Genomic DNA, 16,132 nt, shown 5'->3' with positions numbered 1-16,132 from the left:
CCCGGAACGGAGTTAACGGACATAACATCGGGTCGTAGTTGCACGATAACCAGCGCAGTGCGCAGTGTCTTTTCTCATCGCAGAGGGAGATTCCTTCGACATCCCATCAGTCTCCTGTTCCTCACGCTATCCTCAAGATGAAAGGAATCACCAAGGCCTTTATGCGGTAAGCCCAAGCCTGAGGCGGAAGACGAAAGCTGAGAAGCTTATCTGACCCTGGTCATGTATCGGTGCCGGCTTTGTCGTTTAGGACACCCCATATGGTGTCCGCGAAAGTTGGAATGGCTAAAAGTAAGTGCTCCTACCCTCGTTGGCATTTTCGACGTTGAAACCCTACCATGAATGAACTGGCGCTCAATTCTTATCTGTATCACCTTGCGTCCATCTTACGTGCCTACTCTATTGTTTTAAGAATCGAATGATCCCGAGTTCGATGACCTTCAACGTCGATTTGTCTCTCTCGAACAGGCCCTAGAAAAATCGCTCAAGGACACTAAGACCTTTATCGATGGTGTTCAAAGTAAGTGCTACACATCCTCACTCTGGCTATTTCGTTAAAACCCCACTCCGTACTCTCTTCTTGCATATTTGCAATCCATCCCTTTCCGTCGCCCAACCGAATCCATTCAGCCCTCTTCTCCGCAACCGAAAACTGGGCGATCCGCTTTACCAACATCTTTTCCCCCATGGCTGGAGAATTCGACATCATAGGGAAGTTCCCCGATGCAGCTCACACATCCCAAAACGTGGCTGGCTTTCAGTCTGCAATGCAGGAGCTAAAGACGGTTATTACCCCCGAGTTGGAATTGATTCAGAGCAGGATTCTGGGTCCATGCAAGGAGTTGCAAGGGATTATGAAGACCATTCGGAAAAATATCACGAAGAGAGATCATAAGGTGCGCTTGGAACCACTGTTCGAGGGAAGGTCACTTGACATTCGTTGGTTTGGTTTAGCTGATAGATTATGACCGATTCAATAATTCGTTAACGAAATTAAGGGACAAGAAGGAGAAAACTTTGAATGATGAAAAGAATCTCTTCAAGGTGCATGAGTGATTCTTTCTATTTATAAGTCCCAGTTGTTATCCTAATGCCCACTCCACCATGTCTTAAAGCTCGAGCAAGATTTCGAACAGGCAAGCGCTGACTACGAATTGTATAACACGAACATGAAGACAGATCTTCCCAACTTTTTGGTTCTCGCGACGCAATTTATCGATCCTCTCTTCCATTCGTTTTTCTACATGCAGTGAGCCCTTGACCTCGATCGCCTGGTTTGATTCCCTCCCATCCATTCTTACCTTCTTATTCTTTGATAGACTTAACATCTTCTACCTCATGCTGGAAAAGATACAAGAGTTTGCGAACGGCAAATATGAAACGACTGGAACCATCGAGGATATCACCGAGAATTATGAAGCTCGCCGAGGTGATGCAAGGGAGACGATCGAGGGTATGAATATCAATAAGCGGATGATATCAACAGGTGAACCGACTTCATGGTTCCTTCGCATGAATTCTCTGCTCACTTTCCCCTTCACTAGCTAAACTGGTGCATACTCGCCGCCAAGATTCGGGTCTGACAGGATCTACATCACTTAATCGTAGTACTTCATCGGCGACGACATCATCAAGCGTCTCACGATCTGTGTCTGGAAAACTGCCGCCACCCGCTCCGTCCTCGTCCTTCACCAAGAAACCACCCCCTCCTCCCCCAAATACCTCCGCCAAGCCTTCCTTCACTAAACCTCCTTCCGCTAACAGCGCCTCAGCTATCAACAGATCCGTCTCATCTGCATCAACTTCAATTCCAACCACCGCTCCGCCCCCTTATACGCCTGCATCTTCCACCAGCACCAACGTTTCCTCGATAGCAGGCACTAAACGACCACCTCCACCCATCCCAGCGAACAAACCCAAAGCGCCACCACCTCAATCACAACCCGTTTATGTGATTGCACTGTACGATTTTGAGGCTCAGGCAGATGGGGACTTGAGTTTTAAAGTTGGGGATCATATTGAGATTGTGAAGAGGTCGGACAGTGCGGAGGATTGGTGGACGGGGAAAGTTAATGGTGTTCAGGGTGTTTTCCCTGGTGAGTCACAATTTTACCCTCGGACCCATTCCTCGTGCGGAGATTTGTGGCTGATTAGTTTGGGGGGGGGGATTTGTCTTTTCGTTCGTTCTGAACGCTTAGGTAACTATGTTCAAGATGCATAGGGCGCGGCTGAAGCGAAGTTGGCGTGGTGCGTTCTGCAGTGAATGGACTTCGATTACATTCGAGCCTGGACTTTTCTTATTCTTATTACCCCATTCTGTTTTTTCTTGGGCCCTCACTCTGACTTGAAACCACGGGCTAAGCGCTGATTCTGTCAATAGCTTGATGTTGTGAGTGTCCATGGGTGTGAAACTGCAGGGAGGGGGGGACAGGTCGCCCGGATATTAATAGCGTAACGCTAAGATGTAAGGTACTGTTGTGCGAAGTATATCCAAATCTTGAGTAACAGGACTGTAGTCGGAAAGGGAAACGAAGAAAAATGGTCTAAGTGAAGGTAGCACAATGTTTCACAAAGCAAGAGGGGTGGCAATAACACACGGGGGGGAAGTGGTGGGGAATTAAAGTTGGTATCCTAACGTTAGGGGAAAATAAGAGTATTCTGGACAGATACTCGGTCAATCTCGCAGAATATACTTGTAGGGTAGTTACACGTTAACCCTGAAGAAAAATCTAGTGTGGGTAAGGCGGCGGCGTTTCCCCGGTTGGGGGGGTTATGTCATCGAGAAAGTCGCGAACTTGCACGAGAGCTTGTTCGGGATTCTTGAACTAGGACTGGTCGCACGCTGGATTTCGTGTATATATAAAAGTCGCCTTGAATGAGATTTTAAAAAATCATTTATTCAGAAAGCTGGAAAGGAATTGAGATGTTAATAGCGCGTACCAGGTTCTTTCGTCCATGACACAGAGTCTGAGAAGTATTCTAGTTTCTCGACGTTCGTCAGGACTGCTTCTGGTGTATCGGCCTAGCCGTAATCACGAATCCAGTTCGACACTGGGTGCAATGAGAAAAACAAATGGGACATACGGTTCTCCCCGTTAACGGTCGTTTAAAGGGCCAAAACGGTTTGAGGACGACCACTTTAGCTCCATCCCGCAGATCAAGGAATCGCCATGTCAACCTGTCGTTTACTTCTCATGTAGCAAGGTTTGTTTGAATCGAATCAACATGACATGCTCGAAGATGAGACGAAAAGGCAACTTACGCTCAGAATTGAAAATATAATTATTAACCAATACCACATCCGCTTTCCGTATCCATTCCGCCACCTCATTCGACTCGCAGAAATCGCCATCAAGTACTTCGTACTTTCCTGCTGTCAGCCCCCACATTCGGAGACGAGCTGTAAATTCGACTTTCTGTTTGAAGGAGAGAGATGCCACGGGGTGATTGATCTCTATGCCATAGGCATCACACCCGGATCTAATTGGAAGTATTAGAGCAATTGGCGGAAATAGAGGCTGGAAAAATGACGAACTGGAGAGCTGCTTGGAACACACAATTTCCTACTCCACTTCCGAGGTCAACGAATACCTTTCCCGGCTTTAAGCCCAATCGGTGGACAATATCAGATATAAACCTATTCTCAAGCTACAGTTTCCTTCCCAAACAGATTAAAGGAGGACTTACGAAGGATTTAGCTCGCCGTATGTCTCGCTACTAAACGACCTGTATTTCTTGGTATCATCCACATCAGGGCCGACACTTCTTTGGTACGTCTCCTCTAGAACCATTTTCCACAATTTCACAGGGACACCGCCGCTCGACGTCCCTTCTTCCGCCTCTTCGTCCGTTTTGTTAGCATTGAACCATGCTCGAGCATTCTCCATCATTTCTTCCTTGAGGGTTGCGAGACGAGAGGATACTTCATTCATGGTCTTTATAAAGAGTGGCCCGTCGTGCTTGTGGTAAGCACGTTCCAGTATGCGGAGCAGAGGCGTGGATTGCTCGGAAGGTGTCCCGTGGTTTGCTGGCGAAGCAGGGCGAGTGTCTTCAGTAGGGATTGATATAAGATTGCGGGATAATGACCCAAATGGCTCTCGCTGGGCGGGAGTTAGATAGCCTAAAAGTTGTGGAGGTAGTGCGCATGTTGGTAACTTGAAGGCCGGAAAGACGCAGTCGAGAACGTACAGTCCACGATGGTACTCAATGTTCGCATCAGTTCTTTCACAGGTTGGTAATCATCCTTATCCCAAGGGTACAGCAAAAGGAATCTGCAACGTTTAGTAGACTTAGAACACGATGCGCGAACATTGGGACATTCCCTACCTTTCAGAAGCGCCATGATTCGGATACTGAAACTCCACAATTGGTAGCTGCAGTGAATCGGGCTCAAAAGACTTGTCATTAAGATCGGAGGGATTGCGGAAGACTTTGATGGTTTGTATAAGCAACTGATTGAAGTCGAGGGACGGAAGGACTCACAAGCCCTGTAACCTTTCTTCGTCTTCTTTGGAACAGTTTGTTCTCTTAATACGCGTATCACAACATCCTCAGAAGAAACATGCGGCACAGCCCCGTCTTCAGTAGTTACGCAAATGCGAGGTATAGGTCTCTCGAGACTACCAAAAGGAGGACCAATCCGACGGATTGAGGAGGCTCTCGAAGAGCGCGGAGTGGACGACTCCTTGGCCGCATTCTTGCTCTTTTGCTTCTTTGCTCGTGGTCCTTCTGGTAACTCTGACTGAGACGCCGGGCGTTTGCGTCTCGGTGGCTCCTTTTCAGGAGTCGGACGAGATGATGACGAAAAGGCTGAGGGAGTTGGGCTTTGCACGGCCCGAACGGTTGCTGACGCAGCAAGTGTCGAGGTTGCAGCTTTTGACTTGGCAATCGTGTTTACGGTCACAACGACAGCAGAAGACGACTGGATCGCAAATGGAGAGTGGCCAAATGCTAAGGACGATAACTTGGCGGAATTCTTCTTCCTTGGGCCACTAGAAAGCATCTTGAGTCAAGACGATACACCAAAAAAGCCGAGCTGTGCAGAAGCAATGTACAAGCGATGATTAGCGATTCGGGTACAGCAATGGATACGGATGATTCCGGACCGTGACGTGGGAACCCGTTCGCGCGAATATCGAAGCCTGCCACCATCGCTCGGACTCGCGCCGTGACCAAATTTCGGCGATGTTGGCACCACCGAGACGACGAAATAAGAGGACTCTTGATGAAGAAGGGTCGGACCCGCGCCCTGAAAAAAAAAGAAGCCTTTCAGTCCGTTCCCATGTCCTATCCCAAGTGGCGTCTCATCTATCACGCATCGGAGAAGTGCTTACGCCCGCCTGGAGACCTGTAATGATATGAATCAGCCTGAAGGTGGTGATTTGTGTCATTTTATACGACTTTACTTACCTACCCATCAAGTGCTCTTCATATATCTGAACGAGACTCTGACGATTGGGAGGCAGGCATGGCAAGTCGTGATTGCGAATTCTCCTCTGATATCTTGACCGTCACCCTCCTCATATAGCGACCATACTATTGACAGCCCATCTGTGTCGCGTGAGCATTGCAAGATTTATGCGTAAGCATTCACCTCGCTTGCCAATCTTTCCTTGCCGACAACTTCAGACAGAGTGAAATCAGGAACGGAGGTAGATGGAGTGATACTATGCTGCCAGGTTTGATCTCCTTGTTTGTTTACCCTGATGAACTGTGGGACCTGGTCACTCTAGGTTTTAGGCCTCAACGGTATCCTGTGGAATTCTTTTGAGATAAAATCTGGGTCAACTATCATATTGCTTCATGGGGACACTCTCAGAATTAAGACTGGAGAAAGTTGCCGACGTATATATCTGATTCATTCTCTCCTTTCATGCTTAACTATTATCCTTTCCCAGACTTTACATGCTACCTCCTGCGGACCCCCCCGACGATTCATGATGCGCAGCATCACCTAGAGGACTCCTGCACCAAGGTCGAGGTACGCCGCCTATCCCAGTGGCCGCGGTTGCGCAGCCTGTTCTGATTCTTTGACTTGTAGCGTCTAAATCACTTCGTTGTGCAGGATTATGTGCTGGGAGAGTAAATCGCATATTCAGTTGTTATTTTTCTATATTGATATCTAGTTTCCAGTGGGGCGCACGCTTCTGTACGTCTTGCTTTTGACACTGAGGCACGACGACAGGTTGCCTGCAAAAGCATTCACCGACGCAACGGCGTGTGGAAGAAAAGTGTGGACGACATGATGAAAGAAGTGCATGTTCTCCAAAAGCTGCGACATGTGGGCGCTCAGTCTACGTCCTATCTTCATCAAGCTGAAGTCTCCCCGTAGCCTAACATAAACTCCATCTTACATCATGTGCTCACTTCCACTACTCTGTTCGTGCTATCTCTGTTCTTTGCATAACTGGGAGACATTAATATGCACTAGTCACTTGTTTATTGAGCTATGTACCGGAGGTGATCTTTTTGCATGGCTGGCTGCACGGCAGACTTTCAGCGAGCACGAGGCTCGCTATATGGCTTACCAACTCATGCTCGGCCTTATGGTAATGATAAATCCCAACATTCAGTGCTGTGATGGCTGACGCTTCACAGTATTTGCATAATGGGGGTCTTGCGCACCGAGGTCAGGAAGCTTCTGACTCGCTTATTACTTCATCGGACTAATCTCGTGTTGCTTTAGACTTTAAGGTCCATCCCGTCCCCTTATTGCTTGAATTGACGCACAGAACTGCATCTCCCGCCAGCCTGAAAATGTTTTGCTCCATGCTCCAGGCCGCTTCCCTCGGTTGCTCATCGCCGACTTTGGTTACAGTCAAAATTCCTCGCCGGAAGAAACCCCAGATTCTGAGGGTGTTGCTGGAACTCTTGCTTACTTGCCTCCGGAAGCCGTGAAAGCAATTTATGATAGCAGGTGGATCGATTACACACTTGTCGATTGTTGGAGCTTTGGTGTTGTCTTGCATGAAATCATCGCGTGAGTTATGACCATCTTTTTAGCAGCGACCGGGCTTCGCACTTTGCGAGATAGGGATCGTCGTCCATTTGATCAAATCCCTTCAACAACAAGTGGGCAAGCAACCTCTAGACTCACGAGCTACGCCATTGCGATGAGCCAATCCCGCTCGACTTGTCGCACTCGGGAATCGTTGGGTATTGACAAAGCATTGGCCAAGCGAATTGTACAACAGCCCATCGAACTCGGAGAAGGAAGATGGCCGGAACTGCCTGACGGTAGGGATTTCGCGTCCAGCGCACTCATATCGTCTTCACGTCGTTGCGACTCTCTCACTGATATTCAACCACTGGGTTAGTCCGAAAACTCGTTCTTGGTCTTCTTTGTAGAAATCCTATGAAGCGTCTTACGATCGAACGGGCCCTTAATTCGCCGTGGATCTCCAGCCCCGATAATCTGGGGTCTCTCAAGCATCGATACGCAAAACACATTCTGGAGCCCTTCAACGCCACCACAGAAAGCTAGAATCTTTGTATTGCCGTCTTACCCATGATCACCGAATTACTCGCACTGCCCTTTTGTGAAATTTACTTTACCTTTCACTCAGCAGTATATCGCGGTCCGGCAAATAATATAATTCGTATAGGAAAACGTGGCAAGTGTCAGGCATTGAGAAACTTGCTGTGGACTTTCCCCGAACAATTTGAGCATTGCGGGGCAGTACGAAGAACAATTCGAAAGCTTACATTCGATATGCTCCGGGCCGAAGGTGGAGATCTGGGGATTTTTTCAGTTAGAAGCCCTACCATTAGATAGAGCATGTGGCATACGAAATAGTAGCTGTGATCGTAGCCTGATTGCCGGCGAACACTGATACGGGATCCTAAGATGCCAGCCTCCTCTGCGGTCTCAGCTGCAAGTGAGGGCATTGAGGACGTAATCATAAATGATCGGAGCCGGTTCTTACCAAAAGATTCTGGGAGAAGCTGTCTGTCCTTGTAAAATTGATCCTCATCGCCCTATCTGATGTTAATCGATAAGAAAAGACATGAGTAATAAGAAGCTACTTGCGTAGTCAATTAAAATGTTAAGTTCTCGATGCGTCTGTGGGCTCATTTTGGACAGGATCACAGTTGAATCCCACTCCTTCCCTTCGTCTAAGCCTCCTTTGAGATATCCCTTGAAGGCTTTCTGGCCCCACGCGCTTCGAGTAGGATTTAGAACGGGTGCGAAGCCCGAGGCTGACCTGAATCGGTGTGGATTGCGGAGGTATAGGCTGATAGCACCGTGCCCCCCCATTGAGTGGCCGAAAATGGATTCGCGGGTGAAGTCCTGGATTTCATAGCTTACACATATTCTAATAGTACTGTTAACAGGTAACTTACGAGGGGAAGGTCGAGGGTTTTCAGGGCTTGGGGGAGCTCATTAATGACGAAGTCATACATGTTGTAATACTTAGACCAGGGGTCTAGTGTCGCGTTAAGGTAGAAGCCAGCTCCTGGGGGAATATCGACATAAACTAATTGTGCAGCTAGTCAAGGATTTCTGATACCAGTTCCAAAATCCCAACTATCGTCTTCTCCCCGCACTGCAGCGCCGCGGGGAGACGTGTCAGGGAAAACTAATGCTACTCTCTCTTGGGCTGCATCTCTCAAAAACCCAGCCTTCCATGGTCTGAATTATATTGATCGGATCACCTCGACTACGCTGGTGGAAGTCGAGACTCACGCGGTGTCCTCTGTACAAGTTAGACCGGCAAGATAGTAGAGGATCGGCGCTTTATGCTGCCCAAGACTTCCAGGGACAAATATGTTGAAGCTGCTCTGAAGTCCTCCCAGAGCTTTAGCCTGCATGAAGTCGAAATGAGATCGCATCAGGTGAGCACTCAAGCATCCCTTTCCTCGAGGTTGTACTTGATCATAAAACCACCAAGGGCTTTGTTTTTTTGGATCTCATGGATGTTAGTCATAGTGTTATCAGTGGAACAAAAGCCTTGATTCTCAAGGCTCGAGATTGCTAGTGCCCGATGGGCAAACGTGACCAGGGTCAAAGACTAATTTGCTTCCGGATCCTTCGTTTCGTTTGACGCGGGTATTTGATGTACACTCTGCGATGAGCCTTTGTTGCTGCTAGAACGCGTAAGTACTACTTCAGAACTTCCCCAAGTGGTCTCTAATGCTCTAGACCATTTGCTCGCTAGTGCAGAACCAGTTCTTTCCTGATTTTCTTTTTGCCGTGTTTCGAGCCCTTACCACTTCGACTCCGGAACAACTGTGGACTTGGACGCTATGGCTCAGACGCGTCCCCCGCCACATCGCCAGCTCTCCCGCCTTCATATACCTCCACCATTAGACATCAGTACCCCAGGGGTTCCGGATAATAATCCTTTATACACCAGTCAACCCCCTACTTCTGCGTTCCACCCCGTGATGTCGCCACAGCTCTTTAATGGACCGGGCTTCCAAAATGGCGTTATCGCCCCCCCGAATCTCGCTCTTCCTCCCCATCTTGCCCACCATCGTCCGCGTCCCAGCTACGTCCCTGCAAACATTCCCCTTCCCCCAACGCCAAGCGCTGCCGTACCCCCTAACTTTCCCGTACCGGCCCCAAATATTCCTAACGCCGGGCTTCAAGGAATCGCTCCAGGACGCCCCTTCCACCCTCGCCGAAGTGCTAGTATCAGTATTGGTGGTCCACCGAAAGCTGTACTCGGCGGGCCTCGGAAACCAGACCCACCACTCAAGAGCGAGAACGAAAGTGCAGTTGTGACAACAAATACAGCCGCTAGTTCTTCTCAAGCTAATGATTTGGCGAAACCGAAACTCAAAAAGCGCATCGTAAAATTGCCAGTGGAAACCCTCCCAAATATTGATGGGTCAGAGTCGACGACACCTTCTCGGCCCCCATGGGCAAGGTATCCCATCCCAATTGCACCAAGACAAGAGGATCCGGCACTACTGCCGTTGGAGGAGATAACAACTGCTGAAGAGTACCCGGAGAGCCTGCCCCGTGGAGCTCCTTTGCCGCCCATTGGGCTCCTCCTCCCTGTGAAGGTGATCCTTGATCCCGGTTGTCAAATTGCTGGGGTTGGCTCAAGAATCATATCTCTTTGCGTTTTCAGGGTGCATGGGAAGCATTTCGAAATCGCATCATTGAAGAGAAGCTTGCGAAGCTAGGAGTCGAAAGAGGTAGCCAAGGAGTGAATCCCTTCATCCCCGGCCATACCCATGCGCGGGCCACTTCGGTATGTCTCTCTAGTCTTCACTACCGCCTTCCCGCGCTTACATACAACTCCACGTGTTTCCCTCATGTATCTGATCTTCGTTCATGTCTCTCATCTTTGCTGTGGCTCGTTTGCTGGCGGACCAGATATCCTCCCCAGCAGACCCTGCTCTCCTGCTTTTTAAACTCAATAAGCTTCAACAAAGTCAAACTCAATCAATCCTAGCTTCGCCTCAGTCGAGTGACATTTCCCTCGCAAGTGCACCTGGAGGTGCTTCACGTCACGCGTATAGCAAGTCCATGGTCCCCGCCCCAGTGGGTGCTTCTGGGGCTATATTCAGTCCGGGGACTCCTGGTGCATCTGCAAGTCAGCCCATCCCCTCTCGAGGAGCCAACAACTCAGACATGAGCCCTTTCGGAACTAGCCTTCACTTGACAGGGATCTGGGCGTGCCTGCACACCTCAAACGCTCGCCGTTACCATCGTCTTCTTTGCACTCTGTTTCCGAAACGGAGGATGAGGCGGAAGACGACGATGGAGATGATGAAGGAGAGGATGAGGTATCCGAGGATGACGAAGATCGTCGGGATATTCCAATCTTGGCGCCTCAACCCAAGACACCTATGCAAGCCTCCATGTTCCAACCCGAACCTCCTCCCCGTCCAGATTTAAAGCCGGATTTTACCATAGGTTTTGGTTTAGACAGCCTAAGCGAGGACGAAAGCATCCCAGCTGCCTTCGGCGTTCCCTCTCAGTCTCAAACTCAATACGCTCTTCCACCTATGGACGCGCTAGATCTCACCGAGTTCGGACGCACTCTATCTGGTGAAGCATCCCCTGCCGCCACTGACGGGAATGACAACGATTCGAATTATGATGAGAGTTTGACCGAAGGTGCATTTATCACTCCGTCACACAGCCGGCATGCTTCTCGGGTCGCTGTGAATCATCTGCATCGTGAGACAAGATCGGGCTCGTCGTTGCCTCATTTCATCACGTCGCAAAGTGACTCTCATTTGGTACCTCGGCTTGATGAAGAAGGAAGTGACGAGAAGGAGAATATTCCTCCATCTCAGGAAGGTTCGGTGTGGGGTGATGACAGAGATCAGGGAGTTAGCACAGAAGACTGGACGAACCCATCGTTAAGACTGCAAAGGAGTGTGGAGGAATGGAGGAATCCCGACAATCACGAAAATCAATTGGTGACCGACACCGAGGTTGGTCCTCCAACGAGTATTGAATCCTCATACTAACTTCACACACAGAGCACCGGAGAATGGTCCAACCCTTCTGATGAAGAACGCCATCGAAACGAACGCGCAGAGCGTCATCTACGAAAAGAAGCTCTGCGAGCCCACCATGCCAATCAATATGGGCAACCTCCTTCAGCTTCAATCGAGGACGCTTTCGGTGTATCTCACCAACGTCCTAGAGATATTTCAGTTGATATCATATCGAATCCAAGCGATGAAGGTGTACACGATCAAAGTGCTTACTTTTCAGCCATGGAGCCTGTGTCATTCATCTCAGCTAGTAAGTCAGATGATGGCAACATTAGACCTTCTAGACCTCTCCCTCTACCTCCTAAATCGGAAGGTCATAGTTTTGCCCCAACTCCCGCTGTCTTAGATGGCCACAGTCGCGCAGGCAGCGCTGCAACCGCTGGTCCTGAACGATTGAATCCGTTAGCGAAACCATTCATCTTCGGTGTTCAACCAAGTAGTGGGAGTGACGAGCCCCAAGCCGATTTTTCCGCACAACCGCAACATGTGTCGCATGTCAGACAAGGGTCAACTTCCAGACTTAACGCCGCTGCAATCGAGTTCAAACCTTCCCTTGCAACCTTCAACTTCAATCCTCCTCCGGGTGTCCCATCACTTTCCTTTGCGGCATCAATTGAACTTCAGCGACCTCTTCCTATGCCACCTTCAAGCCCGAGAGCAGTTCAAGGTCGGGAAAAACGCCGAAGACGTGGATCTGGTTCGGGCTTTGGGTCGGGTGACGCCGCTCAAGGAGAGCCCAGGACCCAGTTCCTTCCGCATTGGGAAGAAGATGCTCTTGGTGCCAAATTTGACACTACAACTGTCACTCTCAGCGAGCCGACACAGTCAATGTCTCGCAGAGGATCCATACTCAATCCCGCTGCTAAGCCATTCATCTTCGGCAGGATGTCTGCAACACTCCCCACTGCCCGCCGGGGTGATGACACTGTTGCACATGGTGCGTATGCAGCGCATGGCCATACAACCCCATCTTCTGCGCCAGCCACCATACCCGCTTCTTTCAAGAGGTCAACCGATGACCTGAAGGAAGTAACTCCGAGACCGCTCACGGACGCACCGACGACTCCTATTGGATCCCCCGATCGTAGTCGACGTGCTCCCCTACCCGATTTCGGGCATCCGGTGTCGACAAATACTGTCCCTGCTTCTGTCTTTAAGGCTCTAGCTGTCACTGATGGGGATCAACCAACGAGGTCCATGGTTCGCTCTCGCATTAGCTCAAGAGAGCGATTATTCGATGGCCATCGCCCACAAGCGTCGCTGGATGATATCAACCTCCCTTCAATTGCTCGTCGCGTGCAGGCTGTTGCTGCTTCACGCCGCAACGAAGCTACTCGGCTTGGTTCGCCTCTCTTTGATGTCTTCACAGAATCGCCTAAGGGACGGTCACCTCATGTGGGTCTTGAAAGTTCGGCCGACTCCAACCCACGCTCGGGCCGTTTGTTGTCATTCCACTCCAGCAATCATGACGAACTTGATGTTCCTTCATTTGATGTCGAGGCGCTTACAGATAGGCTAGGCCAAGTAATCGACGACAAATTCCTTGCTTTCCGTCGCGAGCTCACCTCCCGGCAAAGCCCGATAGCACCTTCCGAGGAAGTCAGAAAGGTCCTCCTTGAGTTTATACCTGTGCTCGAGTCGCAGGTTCGATCTTTGCTGTCAGAGCACCGCGCGAATGCTGCCGACGACACGGCAGATGCTCGTGGGGAAATTGATTACGACATGATCAGTTCCCTCATCAAGCAAGGTCACCACGATCTCCGCGCATCCCTTCAGCGTGATATCACTGAAGTTACACAATCTCTTGAGCCCCAGCCGCAGTTGAGTCATCAAACGTCCCAGCTTGTTGAAGAGTTGGCTTCTCGTACAATAGATGCCGTCAACGACAATGCCACCAGGATCATGGCTCATCTCCACATGAAAGAACAGGCATCGCATGCCGAATCCATTGAAGATAACCAGGAATCGATTATCCAAGGACTTCTGCGTCATTTAGAACCCAGGCTCGAATCGTTGCGTCAAGAGCCATTCAATCTTGAGCTTACAACGTCACATCTTTCACAAGCTGTCCAACCGCATATTTCCCAACTCATTGATCTCGCTTCGGATAAGAAGGAAACTGCTTCCTTGATCGCGAAGGAGCTCAGACCGCTATTCGAGTCCCTGGTGCCCTCAATGCATAACCTCGAGCATGGGCTTCAGCAGATGCCGTCGGAGTTGTCCAAAATTGTGCCGCACCTTGATGTTCAATCGCTGATGGGAGCCATCGCGGGTTCAGTGCTGGATAGAATTGACCTTCGACTTTCTGAATCTGAGAAGTCTCGAGCCTCTGACAATGCCCCTGAGCGCCTCCAGTCGGCAGCCACGGCATTCCAGAGCAACTCTACCAATATTATTACTCTCCTCAAAGACCTTGCATCTCAGAACGACGACCTACTTTCCAAACACACTTCTCTGCAGTCGGACCATGCTGATCTCGCGACAAAGCTCTCATTGCTGCCGAGTCAGCTCGCATCTGCATCCGCTGCGATTGCTCAAGCCCAACAGGAGATTTATTCGAAGGCTCAACTTCTGACCGAAACTAAGGAATTACAGATAGCGATGGAACAGAACGTAGCCCTCCAACAAGAGTTAGCAGTTTCCCGTAATTCTTTATTGGATGTGGAGAGAGACAAAATCGGTTTGAGAGATTCTTTAGCGAAAGCCCAAGCGGAATTAACAACAAGTTTGGTGGAAGTCTCGGAGTTGAGAAAGATGCAGGAGTCCCACGAAGAGGCTATTCGGCAAACCAAGGCTACAGCATCCAAGCACGAAGATTCGCTTAAATTCTTAGGCAAGGACCTCGAGCAGACCAAAGCTGCATTGCGCGAGAAGGAGAAGGAAGTAAAATCATTGGAGCGCAAGGAAAACGACGCACGAGGTGCCAACGAGAAGCTTCGGGGCAAGGTGGGCCACTTGTTGGATCGATGTTGCTCTTTATTGATAATTGGACCTAGCTGGCCGATACAGAAGCAAAACTTCAAGTCGCTTTGAACGATGTGAAGCACTCGAAAGCCTCTGCAGATGCGCTTCTGAAAGAAAGCACCACTCTAGTTGCACAGCAAAGCCATTGGAATGATCTCAAGCGTACAGTTGAGCATGTCGAAAGCCTTAAAAATCTTCTGGAGAATCGTGCCAGACTGGACGCTCAGGAAGCTCAAAGGTTCCGTGATCGCACAAACTCGCTTGAAGGAGAGCTTTCGGCCTTGCAGAAACTTCATTCTGAACAAGAGATCAAGTTGGGTAACATGCAGCGCGCGGCGATGGGCCATAAGCAGTCCGTTGCCAATGCCCAACAGCGCGCCTCTGAGTTCGAGAAGAAACTTAAAGGGTGCGAACAAGAATTGCAGAACTGCGCCTTCAAGCTGGATCAAAGTGAGGCGTCTCGCAAGGAGACAACAGACGAGCTTGAGGCTCTTAAGGTGCAGCTTCAGGAGTACGAAACTAACCTCCAAGCTGGTCAAGTGAGTGGTGGGACGTGTTAACAGCAATGTGAACATCACTAACGAGCCCCCCTAGGAACGTGAAACCCGACTCCAGAATCAAAATGCGACTCTCGAGCAAGAGACAATGGAGCTGAAGGCTCAACTCGCGTCGGCCCACGCTATTCCGACTACATATCCTATGCCCACTAGTTACCTCCACTCGCCTGCATCATCAACTTATTCACATAATCCCTCATTCATAAATCCCCTTGATACAACTTCTTTGGTGGATTATCCTAGCCGCCCTGGTACGGTTACGCCTGAACAATCTAATGGCGGACAAACACCGATCGAATCAGTTTGGCAATCGATGCATGCCCCTGTTGAACCTCCACCTACTCCTCGCCCCAAGCATCAGACAATTAAACGTCAATTCTATGTCCCCCCCGGATCACCGACCGGCTCCACTGCGTCATTAGCTCCAACGTTAGGAGACGACGGCTGGTACTCATAATTTGGTTATTTTGCATCGCTTCATTTCCGCGTTACGACGCATCATCTGTCGTTTATCGTGTGCATTCATTTACTTGCATCATATCACCCCATTTCTCTCCTTGCTCTTGGATATTTTCAGTACTCCACGATCCACTTTTTATGTTCCATCATGATACCCTCCCATTTTAATGCAATTTCCTGGACATGGATGCCTGTTGTCACTGAACTGGGGATTTCCTGGCAAATCCAGGTCCAATTGTGAGGGACAAGCAAGCGAAGCGTTGCCAGTGATGTCACGGAGCTGTAATATTAGTTTGAAAGAGACTCCCTCATGCATGTCTGTGGGGTACCCGAGTCTGGGCGGTGATTTAGGTTTGCTCGAATGAGGGTCAACAACTCTGTTTCAAAGGAGACCGTCGGTACCAGCAACATGCATATTCTGCCTGGTCGAAGCGTTCCCCTATGCAGAGTCCTATAACTTTAAGGCACGATTTTCTCAAGTCAAACCCTCTGGTCGACTCTGGGAGCCATCCAAGGATGTGGTCACAAAGCGATCATCCGTAAGCACTTCATCCTTGTTTTCGCAGGGCTCCAACGTGGTGCGAAACCTTGATCAGTTTAGAAGGACCATGTTTATCATTCTTAACATCTCAGCACCGAGTATCAAGCTCTCATCTCCTTTGGAGTGACAATAGACATTGAAAAAGTGG

At 49.5% G+C, this 16,132-nt stretch overlaps 5 protein-coding genes across 5 annotated transcripts; 3 read left to right on the top strand and 2 right to left on the bottom strand.

Annotated features, from left to right (window-relative positions):
• Positions 1-656: 656 nt before the first annotated feature.
• EI90DRAFT_3060751 (uncharacterized protein) lies at positions 657-2,582 on the top strand. The gene is made up of 6 exons (XM_039060515.1): positions 657-896; positions 955-1,044; positions 1,116-1,249; positions 1,320-1,486; positions 1,545-2,096; positions 2,199-2,582. The coding sequence occupies exons 1-6, from the start codon at positions 687-689 to the stop codon at positions 2,219-2,221; spliced, it is 1,176 nt and encodes a 391-aa protein (XP_038915527.1). The 5' UTR covers positions 657-686; the 3' UTR covers positions 2,222-2,582.
• A 193-nt stretch (positions 2,583-2,775) lies between these two features.
• On the bottom strand, positions 2,776-5,092 carry EI90DRAFT_3155027 (histone methylation protein DOT1-domain-containing protein; the record flags this gene model as incomplete). Its single annotated transcript, XM_039065967.1, has 9 exons — positions 4,483-5,092; positions 4,327-4,429; positions 4,189-4,271; positions 3,688-4,120; positions 3,536-3,637; positions 3,263-3,480; positions 3,085-3,188; positions 2,941-3,022; positions 2,776-2,870 (listed from the first exon to the last, which is right to left on the bottom strand). Exons 1-9 carry the CDS (start codon positions 5,000-5,002, stop codon positions 2,776-2,778), a joined length of 1,740 nt encoding a protein of 579 aa, XP_038915526.1. The 5' UTR covers positions 5,003-5,092.
• A 22-nt stretch (positions 5,093-5,114) lies between these two features.
• On the top strand, positions 5,115-7,483 carry EI90DRAFT_3155026 (kinase-like domain-containing protein; the record flags this gene model as incomplete). The annotated part of the gene is made up of 15 exons (XM_039065966.1): positions 5,115-5,373; positions 5,422-5,470; positions 5,528-5,581; positions 5,633-5,678; positions 5,733-5,844; positions 5,898-5,980; positions 6,041-6,081; positions 6,133-6,280; positions 6,332-6,378; positions 6,431-6,548; positions 6,598-6,628; positions 6,686-6,693; positions 6,750-6,979; positions 7,034-7,236; positions 7,317-7,483. The coding sequence occupies exons 1-15, from the start codon at positions 5,358-5,360 to the stop codon at positions 7,481-7,483; spliced, it is 1,353 nt and encodes a 450-aa protein (XP_038915525.1). The 5' UTR covers positions 5,115-5,357.
• Positions 7,197-8,999, bottom strand: EI90DRAFT_3280975 (putative esterase D). The gene is made up of 9 exons (XM_039066796.1): positions 8,859-8,999; positions 8,687-8,805; positions 8,511-8,632; positions 8,344-8,456; positions 8,030-8,290; positions 7,926-7,977; positions 7,789-7,871; positions 7,705-7,735; positions 7,197-7,646 (listed from the first exon to the last, which is right to left on the bottom strand). The coding sequence occupies exons 1-9, from the start codon at positions 8,925-8,927 to the stop codon at positions 7,621-7,623; spliced, it is 876 nt and encodes a 291-aa protein (XP_038915524.1). The 5' UTR covers positions 8,928-8,999; the 3' UTR covers positions 7,197-7,620.
• Positions 9,000-9,246: 247 nt separating this feature from the next.
• EI90DRAFT_3124518 (uncharacterized protein) lies at positions 9,247-15,441 on the top strand (the record flags this gene model as incomplete). The annotated part of the gene is made up of 7 exons (XM_039063725.1): positions 9,247-10,011; positions 10,080-10,202; positions 10,328-10,495; positions 10,606-11,397; positions 11,446-14,409; positions 14,460-14,966; positions 15,022-15,441. The coding sequence occupies 7 exons, from the start codon at positions 9,247-9,249 to the stop codon at positions 15,439-15,441; spliced, it is 5,739 nt and encodes a 1,912-aa protein (XP_038915523.1).
• Between the last annotated feature and the right edge of the window lie 691 nt (positions 15,442-16,132).

This window comes from Cantharellus anzutake (genome assembly GCF_015039405.1).
Source record: "Cantharellus anzutake strain C23 chromosome Unknown EI90scaffold_27, whole genome shotgun sequence".
Lineage (NCBI taxonomy): Eukaryota > Fungi > Basidiomycota > Agaricomycetes > Cantharellales > Hydnaceae > Cantharellus > Cantharellus anzutake.
The sequence above is the reverse complement of the archived record's forward strand: the minus strand, read 5'-3'. Positions and strand labels throughout refer to the sequence as shown.

Bases quoted from the DNA above. Each gene is read 5' to 3' on its own strand.
- EI90DRAFT_3060751 (XM_039060515.1), top strand. From the start codon at position 687: ATGGCTGGAGAATTCGACATCATAGGGAAGTTCCCCGATGCAGCTCAC. The intron at 1,250-1,319 runs GTGAGCCCTTGA...ATTCTTTGATAG, and splicing joins CATTCGTTTTTCTACATGCA to ACTTAACATCTTCTACCTCA. The intron at 2,097-2,198 runs GTGAGTCACAAT...CTGAACGCTTAG, and splicing joins TGTTCAGGGTGTTTTCCCTG to GTAACTATGTTCAAGATGCA.
- EI90DRAFT_3280975 (XM_039066796.1), bottom strand. From the start codon at position 8,927: ATGACTAACATCCATGAGATCCAAAAAAACAAAGCCCTTGGTGGTTTT. The intron at 8,291-8,343 runs GTAAGTTACCTG...TATGAAATCCAG, and splicing joins AAACCCTCGACCTTCCCCTC to GACTTCACCCGCGAATCCAT. The intron at 7,647-7,704 runs GTAAGCTTTCGA...GTTCGGGGAAAG, and splicing joins CGGCCCGGAGCATATCGAAT to TCCACAGCAAGTTTCTCAAT.